This window comes from Lygodium microphyllum, chromosome 11, assembly GCF_053477565.2.
Source record: "Lygodium microphyllum isolate KBCC chromosome 11, Lygodium_microphyllum_v1.1.10, whole genome shotgun sequence".
Classification (NCBI taxonomy): Eukaryota; Viridiplantae; Streptophyta; class Polypodiopsida; order Schizaeales; family Lygodiaceae; genus Lygodium; species Lygodium microphyllum.
Window position 1 is genome coordinate 73,637,485 of NC_141145.1, and position 10,313 is coordinate 73,647,797.

A 10,313-nucleotide genomic window follows, 5' to 3' on the forward strand; every position below is an offset into this window, starting at 1 on the left:
CTTTTGTAATGTTCTCACTTTTAAACAAAGCAACATCAAATACCTATACTAGTTGGTTCTCAATATCCTCCTTAAACATTTTTCCCTTCTTTTCAACCTCTTTACCTTTACTTTTAATATCCTCTATCTTTCTCTCTTGTATTGTATTTAAAGAACAACTGTCTGTATATTGAAGATATACAAGAAATCCAAAATCCTTATGGACAAGAAGATATTGATGCTAATTCTAATGAAAAGGGCAATCTGCTTCCCACTTCTTGAATTCATCATCAATGAGGCTAAACCTTGTTTGTAAAGTTATTCTAACAACATTGACTGCTTCCACTACATCAATATGATGGACAAATCCCTCAATCTCTAGGCCATTCACATGTCTATCATAACACTCCCTACAATTCTTTAGTTTATCTTTAAGATTCCTCAAGAACTCTTGCAAATCAAAGGGAACATTGAGCATATCTCTGATGTAAATGAATTTTGATGAATTTCTAGTTATGTGGAGGACATTATATTTCGAGAAAAGTCATTTTAAAATGAATTTTGAACTACAAAAGTGAATTTTCAAACACTAACTCTTTTCTTGCTTTGATTCACTAGTGTGAGGAAACTTCACAATAGCTCAAAAATTTTAGCACCTAACATACAAGTAAGATTTCATCACGTAGGTGCTAAAGTCTTGGGCATGTAATTTCCTTGGATAGATCTTAACTAGCTTAATAGTGATGTAATTTTTGAAATTATTAACAATTTTTCTCCGAAATTTTATGTGGATTTGTCCGAGATTTCGTTTATAAAGTTTCTTTGAATCTACCCAAATTTTCTCCAAAAAAATTTTGACATATGAAATGTAAAAATGGCATAACTCTCTCTCTCTCTCTCTCTCTCATGCATAATGTTTAGTTTGTGTTCCATATGTCAGGTAAAAGCTTATCGAGACAAAAAAATTGGGCTATCACTGGGCTATTTTGGGGGGTAAGGGACTTTCTCTTGACTATATTTTTTGCCATGAGAGGCCTACACTAGTAGAACATAGTGTGACAAATGTGCAAGTAATCTTTTATGCCCTTTGAAGCAAACACTAGTATCATTCAAGTACCTCATGATATGTAAGTAACTATGGTATACATCAAGCAAACAATTGTGGATGAATAAGATCCTTGGCTATGTGAATGTTTTGCTTGTTTGACTTGGGGCTGTCCCAATTTTGAGTTTTTTTTGTTTATTCTGGAGATTTCAGATGGCTAGAACTAAGGCTACTGCAAGAAAGTAGAAAGTTGATCCTAGATGCCTTACTTCAAAGATACATCAGTCCTCCAAGCCTTCTAAATTGGCAAGGAAATCAAAGCCAAGGAGCAAGTTTTCATAGCATGTTAGATGCCTAACGGAGATTAGAAGTGCAATGAATGCTCTAGATAATGCAATTCCAAAACTTCCCTTTCAAAGGCTTGTCAAAGAAATTTGTGACAAACATAGAGTTGATAGTTTTAGATGGACAAGGACAGCTCTCACTTGCATCCAAGAGGATGTAGAAGATTTTTTAATTGAGTTTTTTCAAGATTCCTATATCTATGTTGCTCATGCACATAGAGTTACACTTATGGACAAAGACATGATAATCCTTAAGAGGTTGAGATATAGATTTTCAAAGGTCCTTGAGCCAATCCCTATTATTGATGTGAAGACTTTCAATATTTTAAATGTTCCTCCATATAGAAAAAGAGAAGGTGATCTAGGTTCTACGGTTGAAGATGTCACCCACGAAAAGGACACAAGGCTACATATGAAAGATGAAAAGGCCATAGAAGAGCACGCAGATAAACGGAGGGAGTATAGAAGGAAGAAGGCAGAAGAAAAGGAAGCAAAGCAGTTACCATATTTTGAAAAGAGCTATCTATCCTTCTTGAAAGGGTTGATCCTGAGGGCTTCAATGTCTATTGTTACTTTTTACCTATGTTAGTGATATTGGTAGAATATTTAATATTTTTTTACTCTAATTGTTTTTAAATCCTCAAGAATAAAATGAGATAAGTAAATGACTCTATTCTTCTTGTTGTGATTATGTATAATATACTCAAATTTATTTTTACTCACTATATTTTTCTAGTAATAGGCTTTTATATTTATGCTCACTATCTCCATTCCTTTGCTAGGTGTATAATACATGAGCTCCCCTTTGATGTATAATAACATTTTGAGATTTTTGATCCATATATCTCATAATGTATGAGGAGTGAGCTTGATGTAAGTGCATTTGATCATTGGTCCAATCCAAGTGACTTTAAAACTTTGGAGGTCATTCTAATTCCATGCAATGAAAAGTAAGTAATTTGATATTCTGTTAGATTTTATGAGTTTTTGTTTTGCTACATTATTGAAGTATGATTTTTTTTAGTTTTCATTGAAGCCTAATTGAAATAGACTATGTGGAGAGGCAATGTTTCCTTATCAATTCTTTGAAAGGAAGCTATGGAAATGTTAAGTTGTAAGTTATATAATCTAGTGTCTCCTTGATATTTTGATTATTATTATTTTTGCATGTATTTTAAATATTTTTATTTTATTTTTGCAAGTACTCTAAATTTTATTATCTTTTTGGTATAGAGCTATAAAAATATTGATTGAAATGCTAGAGAAAAAGCCTCCAATAATGGGCTAAAATATGACATGTTCTTCCACCATGATGGTGGCAAACAATAATACCTCTAGAATTACCACAGCCTCTTGAAATATACATGTCACCAAATACCACCAGCATGACCCATACCACCACCTCTTGAAGAGGATTTATCCCACGTTCCCTTCCTAAACTTGAGTAAAATTCTTAGACTTATTCATCTTTTTGCAAACGATTCACCCTTCATGTTGATCTCTTCAGTAATCATGAGAGGGACCAACTTGTCAAAATTTGAAAATGGCTTCTGTACATATACAAAAGTAATATAATATTTCAATACCTTCTCACTATTAAGGCCACCAAAAGTAGATAAAACCAAATCATCATCATCATGCATTACATCAATAGCTCCTAAGGCATCTGTAATGCTTATCATGTTCAAAAATTACTCATTTGCAGGCATCTTTCCTTTCTTCAAGGTATTCAACTCTTGCTTGAGCTAAATATTTCATGCATTTATGTTTATTAAAAACATAATCTCAAAGGTTATCCAAGTTGCATGTCAAGTTTCTACATTTTTTATATGCCTCAACATAGTGTTATCAAAATGATTGTAGACAACCAATTATATATTACCTATCTTTTGTATTCCCTTCATTCTATACCTTTGATTCGTGTACAATCATTGTAGGATTACTTAGCTCTAGTTTCTTTTCTTTGCTTGAAATAAACTCATAGAGGCCTTTTCCAATTAGGAATTAATTCATTACATGGAACTTCCATGGGATGGGTAATTGTTATTGTCTAGCTTCTCAATGATAGGATTTTGACTATTCTTAGCCATTATGACAATATTGAGTATTAAATAGCCAACAAAACTTCTGCAACCCTTCACAAGATGTGCACAACAATAAACCACGCAGCCTTTTTTTATGCCTACTCAATAATACAATCTATAACATATTTGTACATAACACTTGTGTTATGCTTTTTGACAAACACCTTAGAACTTATAGCTTTGAAATCTATAACTTGTGCGAACTAAAGAACAACCGACGCGGTCAAAAGTATAGTACGCCCTAAAACTTCTATCCACAACCACCATGTGGAGCTAAAATAGGGTTTGAAATGACCTAAGATGGCCAAGAACACAACACCTTAGTCATAAAGGGCTTTATTGTAGAATATACATTGTTTTGATTGCACACTAAACTCTAAGCAATTTGAGATTTTTTGCTTCACCTTGCTTCCAATGTCTCCACAAGCATTATCCAAGGGAAAGAGAATGAGAGTGGAAAAGTTTCTTATCAATTCCTTGAATCCTTTTTTCTTTTCCTTCACTTCAACCTTCAGAGCTAGCCTCTCTCAATGGTGTTACTCTGATTTCATGTCATGAATCGCGTGGTGGAGGGACTTGCTTAAGCTACTATACCAAACATACACAATACACATAAGAGGAAGCTTATTTGAGAACATAAGAAGACAAATGAAGGCCAAAACATCTTTTTGTTGGTTTTTCTTCCCTCTTCTACACACAATGTAATGTACACAAATTATAGATAAGACACAACATAAGGGAAAGTAACCGACTACATCAAACAATGCATAATTGACTATCCTACTCGACTAGCACCATAACTATGCTAACTATAGGTGGGTATAACTAACCAAATATAATGAGTGATAAGTCATTGGCCATATGAGGATTACAATGACCACCAATGTGCCAAATATAGATGTGCAGGCCCATCTAACTAAGCAGTCCATCATCATTGTCTGCACATATTGAGCTTTGGTATGCAAGGATTAATTAGGATTGATAGATGAAGCAAGAAGTATGAGGTCAATTTCAAGTCTTGAGAGTGAGGACTGTGATTGCTACAATGAGAGAGAGAGAGAGAGAGAGAGAGAGAGAGAGCCAAAAAATACGAGTGTGTAAGAAATAAAGAGACATAGTAAATAAAGAAATCAATTATCATGATAATTTGAAACTACCCCCAATATTTTAAATGACACATTCATATAGAAAAATATTTTCGAAAATCCACTATGATTTGAAGTGCTAAGGAAAATTGTCGATTAAACTAATCATTGGGGCATTGGGCAGGCTAGAAACGAAACAAAAATAGAGCTAGTGAAATGGCCATTGGAATTTCGAGTGGAAAATGTTCACCAAAAATCAAGGCTTAATGTAAGCTCAATTGTAAAATTTCAATTAAGAACCTTCAAAATTTATAGAAGAAGATTTAAAACTTGAAAGTCATGAAAACTTAATTAGAAAAATGACAAATCTATGCAATTTAACTTAAAAATCCCTCGAAAATTTTGAGTTAGAGGGTTTTGTATTTGCTAGGGTGGAAGGGCCAATTCTAGAATAACCTCTAATCATGAAACATATCACGAACTCTAGGAAGGTCGTATGAAGAACAACGATGAACTAATTGTTGAATAGCTTACATCTTGCAATGGTTTGAAAAATCGTAACCATGTTGTTTCTCATTTTTCCTTGCACAGTTGATCTATTATTGGTGCCGACACTTGACACCATGCCAGTATGTTAAGCCTTTGGGCCTCTAAAACTTTCCATTGTCTTTTGATTTGTGACATCGGTCTCGATTGATCGACTATCGCGAGTGGCACAACCTTTTTTTGAAGTTTTCCCTTGTGTGTGTGAACCCATGTATAGGCTTAAGCCAAATGTATATATTGCCAAGGAGGAAACCACCATAAGAAAAGCTTGAGTGTCCTACAAATGGCCCCTGTACTCTACCACCCAGGTGCCAAATTTTTTGGTGAAGAAGGAGCCTAGCTATAAGGAAAACGGCTTTTTTTATAATTTTAAATAAGGAATGGCGGAGGCCCAGGACCTTTTCAAAGGTTCAAACAAAAGATGCAATGATGGGAATGAACGATTTTGTCGAAGGGGGAGTGGGGTCCATCTTGGAAGACATCATTGTGCATGTTTGTTGACGTCAAATGCGCCTCTGTCGCGCGTTATCGGGTCCCGTAAGCATGGCCTCATCACCGGCTACCTCGCACGCCAGCCTTCCATCATCCCTTCCTTGTCTGTATCTGCTCCTTTCCTGCTCAATTATGCGCCTCAACCCAATAATCAAAAGCCATTTTATCTCACACTATTATTGTTGTCCTTATTCTTATTTGTTTGATTTCATCTTTCACCCCTCGGGCCCTCCTTCTTCTTCTTCTTCTTCTTCTTCTTCTTCAGTCTTTTAAGTTTTACCGATTCCCTTTCTTATGCAACCCGGAAATCCATACGTTATGATTTCATCACCACGTTTCTGTGGCCTATCAGCGCCTTTTCTTTGTTTGTATGCTTCGTATTGATACGCAAGCGCCATTTCAAGCCTTCTCTCTGTCGTGGCCCGTGGGACGAATATATTATTCTGGCGCATGTCTGTTGCACTCATGATGATCACAGTATTGATCTCATCAAACCCCAAGTGAAATTGGGCGTCTGATCAACATTGGTTAATTCCAGTGATTAATGGCAATTTGTTTTTAATCTCAGTCGATCGATCGATAAGTCGTTGTTTCTGTAGAGTCAGTGATCACTCTAATGACTGTGAATGCAAGCAATTAACAGCTGAGAGAGAGAGAGAGAGAGAGAGAGAGTACAGTGAGTAAGTGAGCAGAGCTCGATTATCCACCATGTTTCATGTGCAAGCTTTTGTTGCTCTCGTATAAGAAGTCTTCTCAATTGGAACCAAAAACAACTAACTCATCAGCACCTTCTGATCATGCAAATTAATTAGTCTCCTGCCACGTTAGCCATCAGGAAAGTGCTTATATCAAGAAAAAACAACAACACAATGGACAATGTAGAGTCCCAATACTATTTCAATGGCAGTCTCACTTGCGATGTGACCACAATATACAAATGTCGCTAATTATAATTGCAGTAGGTTACATACCCATTACATTGGCAATTTCACTTGCAGCAATCAGCTTGCACATGGCTGCTTACAAATGTTGCCAATATAATGCCACCATGCATTAATATTTGGTTGCTTCCTAGCTATGTACAATATTAGCTGCATTGGATATAAGGCTGCCTCTCCTTGCAAAATGCCCCCACCTGCACACTACATCACAGACCTTGCCTACTAGTCTCAAAGCTTACATGAAGAGGGACTTGAAGCCGTTTTAAATTACTAGTATCAATATGGTATTATGTTAGCTCCCACAGCCAGTCAGCCATACTAGAAATGTGGTTCCCATTTGGATCTTCATTAAATAAGCTGGTTGTGATGTCTGTCAGAAGGTTCTGATGATGGTACACGTTGTTAGCATTAGCCATATCCATTAAGTTGACACAACGCTGAGTTGGTAACACGCTGCACTGCTGGGTCAAGCCAACTGTCTCCTCCTTGCTTTGATCTTCAAAGCACATATGGTCTTCAAATTCATACAGCTTGCTGCCTTGCACATTGTAATGCACATTGGCTTCATGATTTCCAGCATCAACAGTCAGAGAAGTCGGGCTTCCTGCATCAATGATGTCACTGTAGTCTGAGCATGCTGGGGAAATGCTCTCAGCTCTTTCCTGAAAATCCCCATCTTCGAGAGATTTCTCATGATCTCTGATCACATATGGGTCACCTCGGGAACTAAATGGTTGCTGCTGAATACAGTTTGCATGACCAGGTGATGCAGCAGCTTCTCCACTGCCATCTAAAGCCTTTGAACTATTCTGGCCTGAGTTAGAATTAGGCTCATCAGCAGCTTCCTTGCATTCTCGAGCTTCCAGTTCTGCAGTTAGCCTGGCTACCTGATGAATAACATTTCAGATGTGAGTTCTCAGCTGTGATTGAAGACTATCAGGAAAAACACCCACCCCAAATCCAAATCTGCCTTGTGCAAGTGTCATCATATAATTGTGTAGTACAGCCACCCAGAGTTTACATTTGACAGAGGTCTACTGTGGTCTACAGTCAATATATGTATCCAGCAAAGACATACAGCTGAAATCATCCATGAATAGAGCTCAAATATTAGATTAATGGCTTTGTATTTAATTTTGCACAGTATCCTGTTATGTGCATTTAATGCCAAACTCTGTACATTATGCACCACCCTTAAGAGTCAACTAGGATGAACGCAAAAGCTTTCCAGATTAACTCATTCAACGTTTTTTGCCGACGTATGCCCTCCTACATTGTTGCGATCATGAAGAGGGCAGGTCAATGCACATGCATTATCATAATCTAACTGAAGATGAAGATGCACCCAGAAGTTAGGATCATGTAAAACACATGTCAGGTTTCATCAATATGAACTGCTCATGTGAGAATTGTGATGAATGAGGAGACATAGCATGACAGACAATTGAGAACTGTCCTTACCTCAGATCTTAGTCTCTTTGTCTCAGCCACCATGGAATCATACTGAACCTTAAGCTCAGTGTACTCTTGCTCTAAGTTCTTGGTTTTCCACCTTGCTCTCCTGTTTTGGAACCATACTGCAACTTGGCGAGGCTGCAGCCCGAGCTTTTCTGCGAGCTCTTGCTTCCTCTCTGGCTCGAGTTTGTTGTCCATGTCAAAGCTCACTTCCAAGGACTTCACTTGCTCCACTGTCAGTCTCTTCTTCTTCTGCTGGTGCGGATTAGTGGAGTTAAGCATCTCAGTAGCTTCATGTGCACTGGTCTCCTCCTGTGAATCATCCAAGAATGGCCAAAAGGGACGTTTAGGGGCAGCATTGCCGGTGCATGTGTTGCTGTTAGGATCCTGATCAAAAGCTGCAAGGATAATCAGCAACTAGTTATTATACTTCACACCGGTAATTGGCCATAATTCTTCATGCGCATAAAACTAATACTCTAGCCAGTAACTCAGCCTGATCAAAACATGATTAGACTGCTGCTGAGCTAAGCAACAAGAGGGTCAAGCAGGAATTAAAGATCAAGAACATCATTAATCACCTCTGATGACTGAGAAGGGAGTGATTAGCTGGTGTTGCTGACTTGACCCCAGCAGAGCAGCTAAAGGAGAGTGGTCTTTAGAGCTGAAGTCAGGCCTCAGGTTAAGCATCATCTTGGCAGTTGAATTCTGGTCATAACTGACAGCAGCTCCAGTAGCCATGGCAGGGGCACTAGCTGTACTCCAGTTAGACATGGCTACAGTGCAGATGATAACGGATAAGCTTAACAATTAGCACATAAATTAGGTTAAATGCACTAGCTGCAGGCCGAACATGGCTAATGCATATAATTAGCAACTAATGGTGAGAGACAAATTATGCAATGAGAACACATATGAGGGAGAGAGAGAAAGAGAGAGGCCTCTGTACAAGCAAGTAAGCAAGATGAAGAAACACAGCTATATTGAACGGCCGATCATATGGATGATTTGCATGGTTACACGGAAGAGGAATGGGGGAGAGGACTGCAGCTCGATAGCTCTGATGTATCTGAGAACTGTGGGGATACGGTTTTTCATGCTGAGTGTGGGAATACAGTCGTTCATGGTGACTTATGAGATGGGTTTCAATGTATAGAGATATATATACACACATACGTGTGGGGGCTACTCTCTATTATATGATTACTACCCTTCGCAAGCTGTGTGAACAGTTGTGCATTCACCGTAGAAAAAGAGGGGTGTCTCTCTCTCTCTCTCTCTCTCTCTCTCTCAGGGGTCTCTCTCTCTCTCTCTCTCTCTCTCTCTCTCTCTCTCTCTTTTGGCCCATACCGTGTGTAAAAGAGTGTCGCTATACGCATTTGCTCCCCCGAGAAAGAGAGAGCTCTGGCGGCTGCCCAATTTAACCATCTTTCTAGGGTCCTTTCACTTGCAAAACCCTTAGGGCCCTTTCACCTGCCTGACCTCCACTAAGGCCAGGTCACACCCAACACCTACATGGGGGGGGGGGGGGGGGGGGGGGCGGCAACATACACCTACTATAGCGATGTCCCACTTAGGACTTGCAAGGGCGTGGGATACCAATAGATTGGTACCCCATTAGACCTTTAAAAGGGGGATGGCTAGAATTGTGATAGCAATGCTAAAAAATCAAACGCAACCAAATGCGATCAGTGAATGAGGATCCATGTGCATTTATTTTGTAGCAAGATCAGAGGATTATGCTTCTTGGTTTTGTTGGTTATTACTAGTTGTGGTGCAATCTTAACGAAGTAATCCCATCTCTTCTTTCATCATCGCAACACGACTCTTCAGCACATTACAACTACATATGCCTTGCCCTAACCACAAATGTCAGTCTTCCTAATTGAAGTATATGTTCACATCCTTGATCTCATGCCACCCTTTGAGCAAGCACCAAATTAAGGAGACACTAGTATAACACACGGGTATAAGGTGAACAACACTCTATCATACATGCCTTGCCTTGACTATAAGTGAAACACTACTTATTCTCCCTTACCATTACAAGATACTTGAGAAAAAAACTATAATATGATACTTTTAGAAAGAAAGCAAACTAGAGAGGTTACATAAGCAAGCTTTTGAAGCTTATCTACTACCCACACCTAAAAACACAAGATAATTAGAGTAAGGAAGGTTCTTCACGAGAAGAAAAAAGTGATTCCAAGGAAAAACAACCAATGAGTCTATACTACAGATCTTGACATAAGATCTCAATATTTTTCTCAAATTGTCTCTTGCTTCCTCAATTCAAAGTAACTAGTTAAGGGTTCTTCCACAATTCCCATGGCCCCTAGACA

At 38.3% G+C, this 10,313-nt stretch overlaps 1 protein-coding gene across 2 annotated transcripts; it reads right to left on the minus strand.

The window, feature by feature from the left end:
- Positions 1 to 6,444: 6,444 nt before the first annotated feature.
- LOC148028960 (uncharacterized) lies at positions 6,445 to 9,126 on the minus strand. Of its 2 annotated transcripts, XM_087687733.1 has the most exons (4): positions 8,921 to 9,126; positions 8,553 to 8,747; positions 7,978 to 8,369; positions 6,445 to 7,403 (listed from the first exon to the last, which is right to left on the minus strand). In XM_087687733.1, the coding sequence occupies exons 2-4, from the start codon at positions 8,743 to 8,745 to the stop codon at positions 6,804 to 6,806; spliced, it is 1,185 nt and encodes a 394-aa protein (XP_087543859.1). In that variant the 5' UTR covers positions 8,746 to 8,747; positions 8,921 to 9,126; the 3' UTR covers positions 6,445 to 6,803. The 2 variants fall into 2 exon arrangements, with proteins under 2 accessions (XP_087543859.1, XP_087543858.1); XM_087687732.1 differs by having other exon boundaries at positions 6,446 to 7,403; positions 8,553 to 9,126.
- Positions 9,127 to 10,313: the final 1,187 nt, after the last annotated feature.

Excerpts from the sequence above, each read along its gene's own strand:
- LOC148028960 (XM_087687733.1), bottom strand. The coding sequence starts at position 8,745 with ATGTCTAACTGGAGTACAGCTAGTGCCCCTGCCATGGCTACTGGAGCT. Across the intron at positions 8,370-8,552 it reads TCCCTTCTCAGTCATCAGAG|CTTTTGATCAGGATCCTAAC; the intron begins GTGATTAATGAT and ends TTATCCTTGCAG. Across the intron at positions 7,404-7,977 it reads CAAAGAGACTAAGATCTGAG|GTAGCCAGGCTAACTGCAGA; the intron begins GTAAGGACAGTT and ends GTTATTCATCAG.